Below are 20659 nucleotides of genomic sequence, written 5' to 3'. Positions count from 1 at the left end.
TTCTAGGTTTGGGGACCAGTTTTTTGCGGCATGATGTACTAGTTCTAGGTTTGGGGACCAGTTTTTTGTGGCGTGATGTACTAGTTCTAGGTTTGGGGACCAGTTTTTTGCGGCATGATGTACTAGTTCTAGGTTGGTGACCAGTAGCTGCTGAACATTGACATCACTGTATGCATTTGAACGGTGCATTCTGTTCCTCTAGACTCCTCCGAAGGACGACTTTGAGGTCGTTGATGTTCAGCCAATCGCAAGAGAGAGTCGGGAGTCGAAGCAGTACTTGTCATCCATTCCTCCTTCACCGTCTACGTCAAGAAAAATGAACGGCATTGGAAGGAGAGAGCTCCCGCCCTGGCGCTCCTCCGACAAGCATCCGACGGACACCATGCGTTACAACTATCTAGACAACTATGACCCCATCGAGCAAGCCAGGCAAGCGTAAGCAAGTAGATTCTGAATGTTACACATTTATCATCGACTACCATAGCATCACACAATGAGCACTTGTGATTTATATAAAAATAATGATGTGCTTCAAATGCACATATCCAAACTTACCTTCCTGACTTCATAAGCTACAAATCTAAAGATTGATTCTTAGTGTGTGCTCTGTGCAAAACAAGATAGCTCCAGTCATACGGAATTTTGGTCTTACAAGTCAATAAGGAGTAGCGTGAAATCTGCAGATATTGTGCCCTGGTTGGTAAAAAGCCTCTCATGCTTTCTCCTGAGGTCTGCAGGACAGATAGGCTTTATTATCCTTCAATGTATTATAGATGATGTTGACACATGCATAGTATGAAACTTATTCCTAGTCGTTGCATGTTCCACCCAACAGCAAATCATTGCCACACTCACTCTTTTTTGTGCCATCTTCTCATGCCACACCGTTCCTTCCACCTTTGGTCACCAATTACCTGCACCTTTCACGATCAATCTCTTGTCACTTCTCTTCTTCTCACCGTATCTCTAGTACCTTCACTCCTCCTACCCTCCATGATTGTCTCTTATTGCTTCCTATTTCTTTGTTGCTCTCTCCTTCTGTTTCCTCTCATTCTGTCCTTCCACCAGCATCCACTGCAGGTCAGACGGCTCACTAGTCGTACTCGCTCGGAGATAAAGCCCCAGTTGCCGACACACTACTGAGGGGGTCCCATGTTCTCAATGGCTATCCTTGCAGTCAGGGTCCTAGAATAATGATGCAGTTATTTTCCTGCATCTCCTCCCTACACTGCACTCGATGCTGTGCACCAGCCGCCACTGAAGCAATGCTAGTAATGTGTGTCAGTGGTGGCTGGTGAGCTTTGAGTTGAGGGTTAACCACTGATCGGTTATTGGGCATCACAGACGTCAAAACTATCAATCACTTTAGCGGAAGATACAAGCCTTTCATCTCTTGATCAAAAGTGTTCATACTTTAATTATTTTAGATGCAACCATCTCTTAATTTAAAGAGCTGCAAGGAACTATGGGAAAGATGTAGCAAAATTCGGAATTGCGACCCGCAAATTGCCAGTTAGACCGACTCGCAATTTGCGAGTCGCAATTCAGAATGTTGGATGGTGTCCCAGACACCATCTGCGATTCGCATGCGATTCGCAGGGGGGTCGAAAGGCCCACCTCATGAATATTTATGAGGTGGGTTGCAATTTGCGACCCCCTTGCGAATGGCGGCCCTCACATGGATGGTAGCCTGCTGCGGACAGCAGACCACCATGTCTGTGACTGCTTTTTAATAAAGCAGTTTTTTTAATGCAGCCCGTTTTCCTTAAAGGAAAACGAGATGTATTACAAAAACGAAAAATGAAACGTTTTCGTTTCGACCACTGCCTGCTCTGAAAAAATGTTTGCAGTGCCATTCTCAACGGGGAAGGGGACCCATGGTGACCTCTTCCCATTTGTGAATGGGTGACCACCCGTTACAAAAGGATGCAAACTGCGATTGGTTTGCGACCGCGTTCGCGGTCACAAAGCAATCCTGCATTGCACTGCGACTCGCAAATAGGAAGGGAACACCTCTTCCTAATTGCGACTCGCAAACCCGTTTTACGATTCGGTAACCAGGTTACCGAATCGCAAAACAAGGTCTGTGCATTGCAAAGGGCATTTTGCACATCGGGAACAGCAAAATTCTCTGTTTCGATGTGCAAACTACTTAGTACATTTGGCCCTATGTTCCTATTATCGACTTTCCTGCCAGCTGGAAGTCCCTTGGGAGGCAAAACTAGCAGTTATCCACTACTTATATTTGTATAATGAGCTTGATGTATAGAAATGTCCTCGTAAAGTAGAAATCCCTTCACAATGAGTTCATAAAATATATCACTTGCCTTTAAGTCATATTACAAAACACAACAATTGGTCCAGCATAGACCTTTTGCATTTATTTTTATTATTTATTTTTATTATTAACTTTAACAGTTCAATAGCAATTATGTTATTTGAGATAAACATAATTATTGTTTGGTATTTCTTCATGAAACCAGTCTTGTATATTTTAGACAGTTTCTATAGAACCTTACTTGCAATCCCACAAGTCCAGTGTGTTCACTTTTTGTTTCTGTTTCTCACCACAACTGCCACTGACCACACACAATACAATATGTGAGACAGAATCAGGGAAAAAGAAGTGGTATAAAGAGAGAAAACATACTTCTTGTACACACCCCACGCCCATGCAGCACCGGGTCAGGTGGTCGGACCTTCTCCTACATCCCCCCTAGAGCCTGGAACGACCTGCCACTGAACATCTGAGCCTCCTTTTCAATTCTTTAGATCAGAAAGAAGCTGAAGCCCTGGCTTTTCAACTAGCCCTACCCCGTCCCCAGGGGGGGCTACCAGCATCAGGGCATCCCACCAGGTGATAGCAAATACGCATAACACACCAGGCGCACTGGATATCTCATTCTGCCTTGTTATTTGGTGTACACTGCAGAAGAGAAGGGGACTCTAAAGCAAGCAAACACATTTTTAATAATCGACCACTAATCTCCAACAGACAAGAGAAATCATTAGAGCCAACCCACATTCTAACAAATACACTGCACAAAGCCTGACAAATAGACTGTACCAAGCAGTACTAAGTACGGCTTTACCAGCACAAACTAGAAGTCATGATATACACTCTCATGCAAACCTGGGCCCTAAAGTCATTGAATGTTTATTCCATTCGCATAAATCTTTTTGGATGCATTCTTAAACAGTTGTTGACACACTATACCTTTCAGCGTGTTTGTTTATAGCAATATTTCTCCAATGTAAATTGCTTTTACTATCTTCTCGTCTCTATTGAACTTCAAAAAATAATGTGTCTCCATCGTTCATGAATTGTGCATTTGTTCTTTTCAAAATTAGTCTCAGGTTTTTATTTCAAACATGGTCCTGAATTTTAGGTTCTAGTTTTTCAACTGTCTTGTCCCTGAATTTCACCACCTATGCTGTCAGACTACTATGGGTGCCAGTGTTTCCCAAGTCATAAGCAAAAAGCATCCTTCTTTTCTCTCAGTGTCTATCATTTGCACAATTTCTGTTCCTTTAATTTTCTTTCTGCTGCTTGTACATTTAAAGCAAACACAAGTCTTGGGCACAATGTCTTGTGACTTACCTCCTCCTTGTTTCTTTTCTTGCTCCCGCGTTGTTGTCCAGGTGTTACGGGTGCCACTGGACTCTCCTTTCCTAAGGAGATGCATATACTCCAGTCAGGAATGGGACCACACAGACATGTGCCTAAGTCTAAAAACTTCAAAGTCGAGCACATTGCAGTAATAGGGAACAGCTCCACCCAACATGGCAGCCAAGTCTTGCCGATCTTACTCAGACCCCACACAACCGAGGAGTCTTGCAGATGTTCCACGGATCCCATTACATGTGAGACTTTAACCATCAGGCTCTAAAGGTCCAATGGTTCTTTCAAAGCCACAATTGTAACTAATTGAATAAATAAATAAATCTGATTTAGAGTTTGGCAGACAGCTTACTGTGTCACTAATGTGATGGATATGCCATCCTCCTTTTTACAAGGGATTTATATCCAATGTCATTAATGCGCAATGGCCAACAAAGTCCACAGCACCTGATAGCTAGTAGTTGACAAACTTACTTGGTACTTGAGGATTGATACTCATTTCAGATTATTACCAGTTTTGCGATGTGTTTTTTTCTATAAGATTTGGAAGGCTCCCTGTGTCATTGATCTTCTAAGAGACTCTCAGAGTTCATTAAGTTGATTTGATAATTGTGTTAAGACCAACGTAGGTGGCCCTGATACAGGCTTAAGGCAAGCCTAACTCAGGGGCTGAAAATGCAATGCTATGACTTGAATTGAATGTATTTGTTTTTAAACCAGACATACTTACAAAAATGATATAACCTGTTTGGTTCTCAGCCAGGATAACACCATTTTATTGTCAAGCAGTTCATATTTATTGACTGCACATGCAAATTGTGAATATTTTATTGACTTGTTGACACAGCTGTTATATTTATCACATTGGAAAATTGTGACCAGTCTTACATTTCAACACAATACCATATATTATAGTGTAAACAACTGATATTATTTTTTGCCAAAAATGAATGTCATAAAGCAGCTCTTTTGTACTAGAATATCAATTATTACTCAGCATAAGAAACTTTGTGGACAATACACAAACATTTTTTACAAATAGACTTTAAATGTTTTTCAATAGGAGACATTTACGTCTTTTCTGATTGCAGCCATGTTGCTGGAACAACACAGAGTTAGCCCTCCCTTTTATTTTGTTCGTTACTTATGGAAAGATTTACAAATCTAGCACTTTAAAAATCAGAAACCTATTCCATAATATCTCTCCTAGGTTTTAGCGACATTTCTGCCCTTTGAGGGATTTACCTGTGACCCCAAGAGAGGTCAAAGAAATCAGTGGGAACCATAGATTTGCTTGAGTACTACCCTGCATAAAATACATGCATGCAGAATCTTCCAGGGGTCAACATTTCTGCACGTGCATGCCACTAGTGTGCGTTTCTACATTTGACTTTCTCTGTTTCTTCACCAGGGAATAGTTTTCCTTGTGAAGGAAACTTTCCCCTTATGCCCTCATTAAATGCCGGGGTGTTTTGTTCCCAGTCCCACCCTGAAAGCACCCTTGAACCTGCCCTTGTCAGAAGTTATTTTGTGTTTCTTGGCAAGTAAACTTCCTGGATAGGGTACACAAATTCTCAGATTTTCGAGCTAGTACACGTTCACATACTTTTACAAGAAGATCCACCCATGGGCTCACCTCTACCCTAAATTTACAGGAGAGTAATTTTTTTTCAGTACTTGTGGAACGCCTGCATTCTCAGATGTCTCTAGTACCGTGAAAATTCCGCAAATCCTGGATTGGGAATTTACTCCTATAAATGGTTTTTTTGCCCACGTAAAATACCTTAGGTGCACAAAAATGCATGCACACATAGGCAAGTAATTTTGGAGCTTTTTGTCTGTTTTTGATATTAATTTCAAACCTCTTATGGGCCTTATGGTCTGTTTCTGGCATACTTAAATAGCCGATCACTGCAAAAGTCATTGTTTGGTATGTCCTTCTCTTGATACAAGCCTCCTTGACCCTCTGTGGGAGGCAAGGGTAACCTTAGTGAGTCATGGTTCACTTTTCGGAGTGACTAGCTGAGACATGGTTGAGTGTTGTTTTTGTTTGGTGCCAAACTACTCAGTAACTCCAACTTCTGCTAACCAAGCAGCATGTGAAATTCCTCCAGCGCCTTTCAAATTTTGCCGTAAACACACCTGAGCGCATTTGATTGAACTCACCCACATCTGACACACAAATGCAATCAACACGTCGCAGTCAGCCAAACCAGATGTTTGTCTTCACTCTCTGAACTTCAGGCCAAACTGCTCCTTATGATGAGGAGTCTGCAACCATCTATTTGACTCGCATCACCTTACATGTCACTGTCGATGCATTGTTGGAGACCTCTGAATAACTTGCTCTGAAAATGCCAATACAGCTGTGTTTCAAAATGAGACAACTCTGTGCCTCTTTAAGCATGCTTGCTTTGATAAAGAAGTGTTTGTATTGCTTTTGATGAACACTGAAGTATTCATTTGGTACATGGTACATGACTGCTTCATCATCCTGCCTTGGTAGCCAGACAGCCGGTTAGCCCGGGAGATGCATAGTTGTAGTTCTTCTGATTTGAGGACTTGCTACAAGAAGTGTTGTTTAGAGAGGCAGTGCTAGTAAGCAGACTCATGACCAAATTAGTGTGATCCATCTGTGTGATCCATAGCCCCCAGGAGCCAGCCCCTCTGCACTAATCTCCCACTTTATCACCGGTGCATCCACATGCGCAGATGGCGGGGAACCCACCGTTGACAAGTGTTGTGAGTACCCGCATCTTTCGTGGTGCTCTGCAGGGTCCTGACGGCCACCCTCGGCCTCACGTGCTGGGAACCTACATGTTCTCACCTTTACCTAAACTTACCACTACCACAGGAGAGATTCCGCCATATATCAATATTGTTTACGGTAGAAAATTCGATCAGCAGGTGTAAATAGCATCAGATACTGATTTTATGAACCAGCATTGGCCACGTGTGTTCACAGATTCAATATATTTCAACATTTAAATTTAGGAGCACAAAAATGTGGTAAATTTGACCACTGGGGATTCCCTTGTGCTTGCTCTCACATCTGACGATCTTTACGTGTGTTCAAGTTTCAAGAATTGTTTCTCATCTTATTGGGAACGTCTCCTACATGGTGAACCTCTACTCTGAGTGCCAAACTGCATGTAAAGCTGGTATCTTAACTTCTCCTGTGGGCCTAGTATTACAGTGATCTAGCTTGATTGCAGAGGCCAAGCCCTATATCTGACAACGTAAGGTGCAGAACCTGTCCTGGGTCCTGGAGGGATGCACCAAGCATGCCCCTATAGAAGACAGTGGACAGTGGTCCCTGTCATGGGTACATAACATAATGTGCTGGTGGCAGCATACCACGTTTTCTGATTATAGTGTTTCCATATTTTTTTATGTGTCAGTGAGAATGTGGTCTACGCATCCCACTGGTGTAAAGTCCTGCTGTTATGTGAAGGCCCTGAACCTGGCACTGACATCCCACGTGCATGTTGAGTGCCTCTGTGTGTACAGTGAGCATGTTATACCAGTATGGTAGCAGGCCTGTGTGTGTGTGTGTGTGTGTGTGAGTCTGAATACTGAGGTCAGTGGGGCCCTTTATGGATTCAGCAGGTCTAGCATGATGCAAAATGGAGAATGAGTAGAGCTTCCCAAGACAGTGGAAGTACATCGCTGGCTCCTATGGCTTGAGGGTGGAGATCCAGCTGCAGAAGTGAGGAGGGTAGAGACAGGGCTACCTTTAGTGATTCCACGAGAGCCTTGATAGCAAAAGGGTGCTGATTATTACTTCCTGAGCACTGTTATTTGATAGATGTTGCTGGGGAGGGCAGATTCTGCTGTCCAAGGCAAAGACGCTTCTATCCAGGATATGCCGCCTGCCTGCTTCGGGAAGGCTGATAGCCACGTGCAGAGATCTCACGCTTCATTGTGCTCTTGTTTTGAGTACTCCCTTTTTTGAGTACTGCCTACTTTGAGAAGCATCGCTTTGCACAAAGGCTGTATCTGGAGATCAGTCTGAGAAGGCCACTTGAAAGAAAACAAACCCAAACTGGTTTTGAAGTTTGAGTCCGTGGATCCACCTCCCCTGTCTGGAAAATGTGTAAAAAAGTGGGAACCAAACCACCCCATGAGGTTCCAGCCCCAAGTCCTTCTTGACCAAGAAAGGGAGTGCTCAAAGAGTAACTGTTTAACCAGGTCTGGTATCTGCCTCACAACCAGTCTCTCAGACATGAGGGGATATCACCTGAAGTCTGCACTTTCTGATGGAGAAGCTGAAGGTTTGCCTAGTGCCTAGACGCCTGCCTATCTGCTGAGACAAGGAAGGAGTATGCCTGGCCCTGTGGTGGGAAAGAGTTTCCAGGAATGGAAGCCCATCATGAGGAACACCCATAGAAAGTACACTGCATTAGACAGTGAAACCAGGAACGATCCATAATGTGAGCGGGTCTTCCAGTCTCTCTGTGCAGTTACTGCTGAGAACTGCTCAAAGGACTTAACCAGATTAAGAATGGCCATGCCTGCTGACAGCTGCTGTAGTCAGTGGGCTGGTGCTGCTGATGCCGACGCAAGAAGGAAAAAAGACGCATCACAGCTGAATGGAGTCCAGCCGGCATAGGAGGGCACAACTGCTGTAGAAGCAGTGTTGTGTTGTGTAGCCCTGCCTTGCTGTAATAATCCACTGATGCCGGTGCCGAGGAGAGGATGCCACAAGGATGGAAGGTGCAGGCCTTGTCTGTCACATCATCCGATCTGCGGGACCACCATGCAGGTTCTAGGAGGCTCGCCGGCGACCAAAGCAAAGGACAGCAACGCACACTTAGGAAATGGAGTGCAAGGATTTGGAACTTTCTGCCCTATCTTAACCTGGTGTAAGAATTTTGTAACTGAGTTGCACATCTAAACCTGTGGGAGTGACTTCATCTGCACCTGTAAATAATTCAAGCCTCAGCCACCGAATACTGGGGACTTTATCTACTAGTGTCATCTGGTTGGGGAGAGAATATTAGAATGGGAGGGTGTGTAGCACTAATTGAGATTGCAGCCAGGGATACAATCCTGTATTTGCTGATTTAAATGAATTGTGTTGTATTTAGTTCTGATGTGTGATTGAAGTGCTTGTTTATTACAAAAACAGAAGCAATGGGCTGGACATTAAGTGACTATATCAGTTGGTTGAAGGTTGAGTTCTGAGCACTTGACTCCCCCACACACACACAATACCTCCTTGAGATGGCACTGACTGCTCGACTTTACTGCCATGACAGTCAAGTGTGGCAAGGGTTTTAATACTGTAGTAAGCCCAGTTTGTAGAACCATAGTAAGATGGAGCCCAGGACACCAGCGCCAAATGACTTCAACCCCTTGTTGGGACTCACTTGTCCCTGTGCCCCGGTATCTGCTAAACGAAGACTGGGTTCCTTCATTATAATTTGATTTTATGGGTTTGTGTTTCTCACATTTGTTGTAGTTTGTTTTCCTTTACCAGTAGTGATCAAGTGCAGGGGAGCCTGCTGCCTGATTACACGGGTTGCTGAACCCCAGTTACTCTTTTGTGTTGCCCAGTCACTTTTTGCTGACCCGCTACATTGCACGCTAATCCACACCCCATGCCCCACCCCTTTCCTGAAGGGAGGGCTATTTCAAAACTGCTAATGCGCGTCCGTACACCGGAGACGGAATTTGTGACGAGCATACCCCCGTTATTTTTTTTTGTAGGCAACTGTTTGCCATTCTTGTGGGAGGTGCTTAGCACCCTGCTAAACTCGGCGTATCACAAAGGCTAGGCTCATTCGTTTTAATTTATGGGTTTGTGTTTCTCACATTTGTTTTAGTTTGTTTTTCTTTACCTGTAGTGATCAGGTGCAGGGGAGCCTGCTGCCTGATTACAGAGGTTGCTGGACCCTGGTTAGTCTTTTGTGTTGCCCAATCACTTCTTGCGGATGCGCTACACTGCACGCTAATCCACACTCCTGGCCGCGCCCCTTTCTTGAATGGAAGGCTATTTCAAAGCTGCTAATGCGTGTCCGCGCAGTGGGCATGCCACTGGTGCACCAAAGGCAAGCCCGTCTGCATCCGTCCGCGTCGGGCCTCACCTAGCGCCAGTCTCCCTGGCCGGTTTAGGTCAGTTCCTGCCCCGCGTCAGCTCACTCACAGCGAGTTACTTCAGCTCTATAAGGACAAGTCAATCATGTGTTCCCTTCTAGACCAGGCCCGAGGTGGCCCTGGTACGATGTTCAAGTGTCCACTTGTGGCTGCGGTATAGCCTTAGATGCGAGGCCAGCTCACGGGGAGAATAAAAAACTGTGTTTGAGTTACGAATCTGCACGCAGCAACATTGTGCTTAGCAGAGCCCCTTTGTCAGGCGTGCTCATTAATGCCAGATCCTTAGTAAAACACAATATTGAATTCTCCCTATTTATGGACACCAATAATTTTGACTTAGCCTTTATTACAGAGACTTGGGCAGATGCAGCCTGCGCCCCAACCTGACTTCTGCTACACCCCCGGGCTATTCCAGTCTTGGGCATGACAGAGTAGGCAAGCGAGGAGGTGGCTTAGAGATAATCTATAGATCCAACTTGGAGGCTAAATCTAGTCCAGTTCTTGTCCAACAGTGCGAAGCAGTTTCATTTACAATACTGTTATCCAGGACCCAGTCTTTTAATGGCATGCTAGTCTACGCCCCCCTGGCCCGAGACAACCCTTTACGCAGGAAATTGGTGAACTTCTGGAATCCCATCTTCCAGCCTCTGACTTTACCATGCTGGGAGAATTTCATTTTTATCTAGAGGATCCTCAGGATGCAAACTTTTCTAGACCCTAGAGGGATACAGTCTTATCCAAAAGATTACTTCTGCCGCGCATCTTGCAGGTCATACCCTTGACGGCATTTTTACCAGTAACCTTCACTTAGACAGTGTTAAAGTTGTCCCCCAAGCCTGGTCAGATCATAGCGCTATTCTTTGTAATGTTTCTCCCAACGCTGCGGTTCCTATTGCAGGGATGGAGCCCTTCCCACTGCCTCCCAACCCTGGCATAAGATCCAGATCGCTCCTTTGACCACCAGTGCCCTGAACGACTCTATTCCCACACTTGATGCTAGCCCTGAGCAGGCCGCTGTGCCATACACTTCAGGGCTCACTGCTGCTGCTGCCCACGTTGCAAAAATGTCCAGTCAGAAATGCAGTCGAAGGTCAGCCCTTTGGCTCTCTACCCAGCTTAGAGCACCGAGTAAGACCCATACCCATTGAAAGGCTTTCTTCATTTTACGCCTCCCTCCGCGGAAGAGGTTTCAAGGCTCATCTGCTTGGCCTCGTCGGCCTCTCCTTTCGATCCATGTCTGCCTAAAGTTGCCAAGCTGGTCCCTGCCATTGTGGCTGCTCCTTTAACCATCACTCTTAAGCACATGATCCAGGGGGGGTGCTTCACCTCTACCTGGAAGAAAGCCTCAGTGTTTCCCCTCCTAAAAAAGAGCTCCTTAGATCCCGCAGTTTCCAAAACTTGCCACCTGATCTCCTGCCCGCCACTACCTGCCAAGATAGTGGAGAAAATTATGAAAACACAGCTTATGAAATGTATACAGGACAATAATCTTCTAGATCCCACCTAATTTGGTTTCTGCAGCGGTCATAGCACCGAAACAGCTCTACTTAGGGCCACAGAGAAGTTGTGAATGACCAAGGAAAAAGGGCGGTGCTTCTATTATTAGCTCCGGCGGCCTTTGACACTGCCGGCCATCACAAGCTGCTCCATCGCTTGACCACAATAGGAATTAGAGGCTCAGATAAGAATCTGCTAATATTGTTTCTGCATGGGTGGGAACAATTGTAGGTGAGGGTGACCAGGTCTCTTCCTCTTGTGGGGTCCCACAGGGGTCGTCTCTGAGCCCGACTCTTTTTAATGTTTATGTTACTCCGCTGGCCGAACTGGTTCATTCTTTCGACTTTACTCAACCTTCCTACGCAGATCACACTCAGATTGGGGTCTCTTTAGCAAATGACGATGTCAGCCTTGGTCCCAGGCTCTGCGATTTTATGCAGGCCGTAGACATGTGGGAATTGTCTGAAGCTAAATTCCGATAAGACCGAGGTCATCCTGTTTGGTTCTCAGTCGTCCCCTGATCTCCATCCTGCTGGCCTCATGACATGGGACCCCTTCCTACTCCTGTAAGGAAGGTTCGGAACCTAGATTTTCTCATTGACGATAAACGTAACTATCAGGAAGAAGCTAATCCCACAACATCTTCAGGGTTTTTGATGCTGAAACTGCTGACAAATATTCTCACCTACATCCCCAGCCACCTGCAGGAGACTTCGGTCACTGCTTTGGTGTTGGCTAAATTGGATTACTGTAATAGGCTCTATCTTAACTCCCATAAATACATCTTAAATAAACTTCAAACACTGCAGAACGCAGCCGCTAGGCTTCTTCTAAAGCTTCCTAAATACCACCAGTGTCCAGCGCTATTAAAGATCTTCATTGGCTGCCAATTCTGCAAAGAATTATTTTAAAAATGCTCTTTATCACCAACAAGGCCCTGCACGGCATGGATCCGGATTTTCTATGGAACAAGCTTACCTGGTATTCTTCAGACAGGACTCTTACCATGGACAGCATTTAGGGGTCGCCAGGGGTCGCAGCTGCAACCCCTGGCTTGCTCCTTGCGACCCCTAAGGCTACCTTTGCGACCCCCTGGTCTCAGAGGTGACAAAGGCAGTTCCTGGAACACAGTGCAGCTCATATTTAAAAAAATGATTTTAAATGTATGTTGTGTGCATGTTTGTAGGTGGGTGGGTGTGTTTACGCGAGAGAGTGTGTGTAGATGTGAGTGTGTGTGTAAGCATGTGTGTGAGAGTGAAATGTGAGGACAAAGAGCGTGTGATGGACGTGGATGTCACTTCTGCTACTTCTGGCATTTTGGTGAGTTGACGTTAATGACTCTCAGGCCAATCAGTGCCAAACTGGTTGTAGTCTCCAGGTTCAAGCGGCCACTAGGGGGCAGCAGGAGTTTCACAGTAGGTGCCTCCAAGGCCTGGAATGCTTTGCCTCTGGCCTTCAAGAATGCTCCACATTTACTACAGTTTTGCAAGTAGGTAAAGAGTTGGCTTTTTAGATCTGCCTAGATTTTCTGCTCTCTTTTCCATCTCAGTGTCTAGCGCCAAGACGCCTCAGGGTATTTGTTGAGATTTAGAAAACCCCTTAACATAACATACCGTTGGCAGCTCTCCATCCCTTCCGTCCCGCCCCACCAAATGGGGTCTTACGGCACCCCTCCTTTGGTACTTTTTGCAAAAACTTTGAAAAATACCGAAGGTTGTTAAGTTCTTGGTGGTAGGACATCTGAGTTTGAGAGATTCATTACTTCACACACCCGATTGTCACAAAGTTGCAGAGCATAGCCAGTTTCAAAGTAAAATTGTGGGAAATACATTTTCAGTGGCATACCAACATTTCCAAGAAAACAGTGCATATATCTAGTTTCATCATGAAAACTTACAACAGCTCTGTGTGCAGAATATTCACACCCTATACTGTAAATGTGGGGGAAAGGATCTGCACAGGCGAAATGTATTATTTTTGTCCTACAGGAAGTTTCATAAGAAGAATATAAGGCTGTCCTCTGCGGGGCGGAGGGCTACAGAGCTAGTTTTTTTACAAAAATAAATTGTTCCTATCTCAAACGGTTCAAAGGTTACAAAAGTTGCCTCTTACTGGAAGGCCCTTTGCACAGGTTGACCTTACTGTTGCTTGTTACTAAGAATTGGGGTGTTAGTCTGATACTAATGAGGTGCAACCTATCCCCAGACATTGTTAACAAGTGTAAAAAAGTCAAAATAACTAATACAAAATATGTTGCATTGTGCTTCATTAGTTACCTTTTATTGCCGCATAATTTAGTCAGCCCTGCCTCATAATTTGGCCCTCCTGTGCCGCACACTCCCAGTGGCCCTGGCTATGCCAACTGTTGCAGCCTAGAGTCACATTGCTTGGGCCCTTAACACTGTTTACTGCCCCATTACCAGGGCCACTGGAATTATGCTGCAGGGGAGGGCCAAATTATGCAGCAGAGTGGAGTACCTAATGCGGCAAAAAAAGGCAAATTATGCGGCGTAATGCGGCACATTTTATGATAGTGTTATGTCATTAGTTTGTCATTTTTACACCTGTTAACACTGTCTGGGCATTGGTTCCACCTTTTTTTCAAGTTTAACATTCAAGTATAGCATTAATAAGCCAGAAAGTTAACTAGTCAATATTCGGAAAGGGCCTTTCATCTGCGCAGAAACACGTGTCGCTCCGATTTTTGTAATTTCTGAACAGTTTGAGCTAGACACAATTGTTTTTTTCGTCGTTAAAATCTGCAGGTTGTGCTGCAGATGGTGGACTATGTGGCAAATGCGGCAAATCTATAATTATGTGAAAAACGCCGCAGCCGCACTACCGCATAATTCCAGTGGCCCTGACCAATTACCCAAGCCACAGCAGAGAGCGAAGAAAGGAAGTGGGGTGGGGAGAGCGGCCACGCACCCGGGCGCTCTCTGAATTCCCCAACACGATATGAACTATGTTCATTCTCCGCACTAGCTGCCTGAAAGGCACCGCTAATAGGCAGTTTGCTGTCGACAAATCACCGGGGCAGAGCTGTGTTTTGACACGTAAAGGGCAGGGAGGCGGTTTGCTTGCTAAAAGTGATTTATGGAAAGTAGCGTCCCGGGTTATGTTTGGTTTTTAAAAAGTGTCATTTTTTAAAGGTGTTCGCAGCAGATGGACAGATCGGTATTCCTAAGTGCAAGGTCTTCGTGCCCTGTCAGGGGAAGAAATGCCCGTCAGCCGCGTAGACCCCGGGGCAGGGGGACTGACAGCTGTCCTGCGTTAAGGGGCCCTGAGAGCAGGATTCGGCTCACACAATACCACATTCGTGTTCCCTTTCCTCTCAGTTTCCAAATATGAGGCATGTGGGCAGGGCGCCCACGAGTCCCTGACCTACGCACTCACCGTACTGTTTTGTAGGTGGTCCCAAAAGCTACGAATATGTATAAAAAATAAATCACGTTACTATTCTTAAACTTATCAAAGGGCACTCTGGCACAGGAACGGTTTCAAATTTTACAGCTGTCCAAGCAACATAGAATTTTGCCTGCTGGAGTGCCCCCACATACGTAAAAAGTGCATTCTATTTATTTATTACTCTTGTCCTACTGTACTGGAGAAAAAATAAATAAAAATTAAATCTATAAATAAATTCACAAAATAAATAATTAAAAAAATAATATACATTTTACTCTCTCGTAAGCTTTACTCTGTCTCCCCATCACCTTGTATCTCTATCAATCTATCCTCCATCCCCACTCTGACTCATCCCAACCCCATTTTACTACTTTGATCTCCAAAATTACACTGGCTAAGCTCTTCCCTCCTTTACCACAACTAGCTCACCCCAAACCTCAGTTTACTACCATGATCTCCCAAACAACCCTACTAAATTCTCCCTCATTTATCTCACCTTTGACTCATCCAAAACCCCTCCTGCTACTATGATCTCCCTAACCCTTTCCACAGACTCTTCCCTCCTCCGCCTCTCATTTACTCATCCTAAGCCTCATCCTATTATTATAAACTCCTGATTATTCCCTCCTCCATCCCTCCATTACTCTTGTCAATCCAACGAACAAACTGACAGATCCTCCGCTCAAATTAACTCATACTAATACTGTACTCATATTTCCCTATACTAATCCACCACTAATTCCTCTTGGGTTCCGGAGTAACGTGCTACTCACCGAAAAACGCTTCAACGCCTCGCCAGGGGTAGTAAGCGCTATATAAATACAATTACGATACAATACTATACAATTTTTTCAAGCTTTCTCAGGTTATTTTGCACCATTTCCAGATTATAGCCTAGGGCTGCTGCTTTAGGTCACTTTATGAAAGTGCTGATCCTGCTCCAATGTAGAGGTGCTTTCCAAGAAGGCAGGTTACATTTTATTACGGCTACTGGTTATATCACCTTTTCTATCAACAAAAAGGAGGGATCGGGAGAATTATAGGTCCAGTGTACGTACTCCCAATATGATAAATCGATACAAAAAGTACACTGTTCCTAACTCTAGGGTGAATAATTAAAGTTTAGAAGCTAGAGCCCTCACACACCCAAAGGGTGTCATGCTTCATCATCGGGAAGCTCCTCGTCAGACCGGCAGGTGCAATGTCTGACGGGCTCCCCTTTCGGGGGCTCTTTGCCGGAGATCTTTTTTATGTATGGTGGCTGCCGTTGAATCAAGAAGGTCAGGCACTCAATATGGCAGGAGAGTAGAGAAAATATTAAGATTGATTAGGGACCCCTCAACTAGTCTGTTTACTGGCAATATAAAGGGGTCACGATCAAGATTAAAAACATAGTTAAGTGGACAATGAGAATAATGCTCAACCACTTAAAAAAGCCTGGAGTACTGGGAAATTGTCACCTGACCCCTAGGGTCTGGTCAACATGTTTCGCGTAAATGTGGTAATTAAAGATCCTCTAACGCTTCATCAGGACCTATATCAAATTAGACTTCTCCTGGCTATATATAGATGAACTCACTAACCTATTATGTATGTGAGAAAAATTAGGTACCAGTCACTTACTTTTTGAGTAAACTGTCCCGTCAAAAGTCTCAAACAAAAAACGGGTCGCCCCGCCCTCTTCGTGTGGGGGGCCCCTTGGGAAGTAGCACGGTCCAGCCTATTGTTTTAAATAGGCGTCCTCGATTCGGGAAACCTACCCTCGGCGTGCTCTCCCCGGTGTCACCCTGTTGCTTTTCTTCTGTTCAGTTAGTTATTGATTTGGAAAAGATCTTGACTAGAGTATGGAGTTTCGTTTCAGAGACTTCATCTTCCCCTCAATTGGTGGTAATCCCTTGATTGGAAGGGTAGGTACCAAGAGTACAATGTTTTGACTGAAACTTCCCATCGGTCCTTCACCTGGGCCTTGAAGCTGCATCACATCTATGCAGCTTCTTCAGGATATGTTTTTGGGTTAGAAGTCTCTTTTTTCCTGAAATGTCTCTGGTTCTTAGGCATACTTTCTTCAAGCAAATATTCTCAGGTTCATGCAAAAGTGTACTGAGGCTACACTGGCTTCTACACATTTTATTTTTATTTTTCTAGTGGCCGAAAGTCCATTGACCTGTCCTGTCTTCCGGTTTGGCCAGGAAAGGAAGTGTGATCTATTTCTTCTCTATGTGTTATTTGTGGATGGTTTCTCTTATGATCGACTCCAGGGATTAATGATGGAAGTTTGTTCTGCGCACTTTCTAGCCAACATAGTATTATATTATAGCCACCTTATAGGCCCCTTTGTCCATGCTTTGCTGTGGGATTGCCTATGGGTTTCCAAAGCTCATCCTCTATCCCCAAGGGCCCTTTTGGTGCTATGAGAGCACTCCTGCCTTTGTTAGCCCCCCTCAGATTTGGCACAGCTGCACAACATATCTCACTTCACTAGAAGTTGGAGGAGATGTGGACAAGGCACCTTGTGCTACTCGGTTTTTAAAAAAACAATATTTTTAAAATGCCACTTATTAGAATTATCTTTTTTTTCAGGGATTTTCCCCCAAAAGCATATTTCTGCAACGGATTAGCAAATTAGCCTTTCGCGAGCAGAAACACAAAGGAAGGTGACGGGGATTGTGATTTAAGAAGTAGAAGCGCGAAAAAAGGGGAACAATACGTTTTACTTACAAAATCAGAAACAGGAGAGATGTGGTAGAAATTGGAACTTTGCCCTTTTTTCTATTTTTTTTTTAAATACTTTTTTCCTCCACCATACTTTCCTTACTCCAGGTAATTAGTACTTTAATACATCGCATGTATTGTTATCTGTAGAGCACTTCTATACCTTTGGTACCATGTGCTAAATAAATCTGTGAAACTAAATAGATAAATACATTTAAAAAAGAAAGAGGCGATAGAAACAGAACCAGTCACCAATTACCAAAGAACATGTGATGAAAATAATGTTGATGTGGAAACAATGATGTATTAAGCATCTACATTTGTTTATATAAGAAAAAAGAAGTTTCAGAATAGTTAAATGCAGGAATGGCCTTGTTTGGTGACTAGAAGTACTTCACTGCAGGGATTCAAGTCCATCTGCACAGTGATCTCTCGAGCACCACAGGCAGCTACGACAAAAAGATGCATAACTATTTCCCCAGATCTGCTTTTTGTGAACATTTAGTTTTCTTAATGTTTTACCATCAAACATTGTGCCCTACAGAGGAGGCTTTCCTTTGACTGTTTGGATGGCGTTCCAGGGAGGAAAACTGTTGGCTCAAATTATTATTTTGAGTTGTTGAGGTCTTGAATCTTAAATGCAAAACATTCGGTGAGGCCACTTTTCAGAGTCCTGTGTGACCTCTTGGAAAAGTATTGCAGTTTTCCTTGGACACACAGGAACCAGATGCTACTACAAGCTCAGGTCTTTCACTTCCAGGGGGTTGAAAGTCTACTTGTCAAGGCTTATGTTTGGAGGGTGGTGTGGGACATCCCATCTAGTTCAAGCGGCGCAAGCCTCACTCAGAAAAAATATAATTACAACCTGTGCTATTCTTGTGCAAGTCCTCCTCTTGGAAAGCTGTAACCAGTGCTTTAAATGGGCCGGTACTCACAGGTACTGAGTACCGGCACTTCTTATTTTTTTCACTCTGAGTACCAGCACTTCTCAGCTGCCAAGGAGAGTACCGGTACTCATGAACAGTAGGCTCATTAGCTGTTAGTGCTGGTGAGCACTAGGCTCTCAGAGTTGAACCCGCCCCTGACAGGGAAGGTGCTTCTGTCTCCCTAAACTGACCCCCGCTGAGCTATTCAGCGGGGATTATGTGCCTAATGTCTGGATATTCACGATCACGCTGTGTTTGACGGAACAGGGTCCATTCAGGCCCTGTGCTGTCAATCACATTTACACACTCGTGTGCTTTTGTGTAAACACAGGAATTGAAGCAGCCCCGCTGACAGTGACAACTAAGAAAGCCATGGGATGAAAGTTTAAAATGGTTTTGATCCCACCTGAGTCTCTTTAAGGAAGGTCTGCTTATGTATGCATGTTTGCCTGCTTGTATGTGTGTGTTTGTGTGAGAGAAAAGCAAATGAAAGTGGGAGAGAATCGGAACACTTTAAGGAGGACTGTGTGGAATGCTTTGGGTGTGCGTGTCTGCTTGTTTTTTTCTGTGTGTGCACGTTCAAGAATATATAGTATTGTACAAAACGACAGCAAATAACAGTATGCCAGTAAGATAAATAGCATTGTGTTTCACTTACATTTTGTTTAACAAGTTAACTTGTTTTGTTTATTCAAACACATTTCTCATGGGCCTTGGCATGTGCTGCAACTGGTATATAAGTCAAAGTATCCTCAAGTCTTGCTCTTAGCCCCGCCCCTAGCCCCACCCACCACACTACTAGTATATGTTAATGAGTACCTGCACTTATTTTTTCCCATTTAAAGCCCTGGCTGTAACATCTAAATATGGTGGGCGGAACACTGTCGACTTGACGGTCTTCTTGAGTACGCCGTCGACGCAGCTTGGCAGTAACACGTCCAAGATCTAAATCAGGCATAATGTGCCTTATTATTATTTATTTGTAAAGCATGTATAGTAATTAAATAAATTAATACATTGTATCTCTTACAGATATCCGAAATAGGAATGCCGACCCTTGGTTATCTAGAGGACATAAACAGCAAAAGTGAGGGTCTGCTCAAGCCTTTTCGATGTAATGAAACCCCATTGACTTCACCCATGAGTTTTCTCATTAGAGAGAGTTAATCACTCAAAGTAGAATAGTTCAAGTGTCAAAGGTTATACAACTCTGGGGACCTCATTGGTGACAACTGCGTTTTAGCCAAAGCGTCTGTTGTTACGCTAACGATCTGGGTGGGGGTCCCCTATCTCAAGTAGCCCATTATTGTTGGTTCAGATGTGCATCTAAAAATAATAGAACGTATATAGGTCTGTGTATAAACACAGGTGAGGATCACTGGGGTAGATACATGGATCCACGTGTCATGCAGCCGCATAGTAAAAGAGGAAAATGATATGGACATCGATCATATAGGAACATAGGGTGCAACAAAGGTGTGCTAGGGACATGGATTAACATGTGATGGCCATCTGGTGCAACAGTGACCACTGTCGGGCACACAGGCCTCACATCTGTCAAAGCAGATCACAGAGCACCTTGACGGGGCACTGTCGGACATACAGGCCTTACATTAAATTTGTCGCAGAAGAACGCAGAGTGAAAAGATGGACACCGGGGCCTTACACAGACATGAGTCACAGAAGAACAATGTGTGGCAATGAAGGATTTGGATGACCAGGGCAGATCAGCAACAGATGGGGAAGCCCATCTCCTTGTCTTTTTGAAGAGCAGCAGTAGAGTATTTACCTCAGACCTGGGGACATACTCATTACCCTTCACCTGGGGGTACAGTCATTACCCCTCAAAGGGAGAAAGCTGAGGATTCCCTGTCTGGTCCTCTGCTTCCACTGAACAGGTGTGGAGCTTCATAAAGTGAATGATATGCTGGAAGGGTCAGCTTATCTAGTACTGGGGCATTTGGCCATAATCCACTTGTCCAGTCAAGTTTAAAGTTCACCCCAAACTTTGGGTTCCTTGGGGCAATCCTGGCAAAGTATATTTTCCTTCAGATGTGCCGCTGCTCCCCAGCAATGAGCCACAGAGGAGCTGGTGCTCCCAAGTTGTGTTTTTCTTCCAGACACGTTCTCTGACGGGTATTCTTGCTAGGGCCTCTCCCTTCAGTAGCACAGGACGCAGGGCCTGTAGGAGGGCCAGTAGCCCCTTGCTGTTGCATAGGCGTGCATCCTTTGTCCTGTCTTGGAGCCACCCTAGTGTTTAGGTTTGTTCTTGTCGGGCTAGAGGCTGCCCTGCTGGAATTGGCATGGCCCAAACGTAGTGCAGCAAAGAATCCTTCCTCGTCTGTTCTCTAGGATTATTCAAGCCAGACAGTCACACTTGGCTAGAAGGATCCTA

The 20659-nt window shown here is 44.6% G+C and overlaps 1 protein-coding gene across 3 annotated transcripts in view; it reads left to right on the top strand.

Annotated features, from left to right (window-relative positions):
- FBXO16 (F-box protein 16) overlaps positions 1-20659 on the top strand; it is a 224569-nt gene that overhangs the window by 112508 nt on the left and 91402 nt on the right. For all 3 annotated transcript variants that reach the window (XM_069233776.1, XM_069233777.1, XM_069233779.1), the window contains exon 6: positions 203-435. In XM_069233776.1, coding sequence (XP_069089877.1) covers positions 203-435 — 233 coding nt within the window. The remainder of the gene's footprint in view (positions 1-202; positions 436-20659) is intronic.

Source organism: Pleurodeles waltl, chromosome 5 (genome assembly GCF_031143425.1).
Source record: "Pleurodeles waltl isolate 20211129_DDA chromosome 5, aPleWal1.hap1.20221129, whole genome shotgun sequence".
Lineage (NCBI taxonomy): Eukaryota > Metazoa > Chordata > Amphibia > Caudata > Salamandridae > Pleurodeles > Pleurodeles waltl.
The sequence above is the reverse complement of the archived record's forward strand: the minus strand, read 5'-3'. Positions and strand labels throughout refer to the sequence as shown.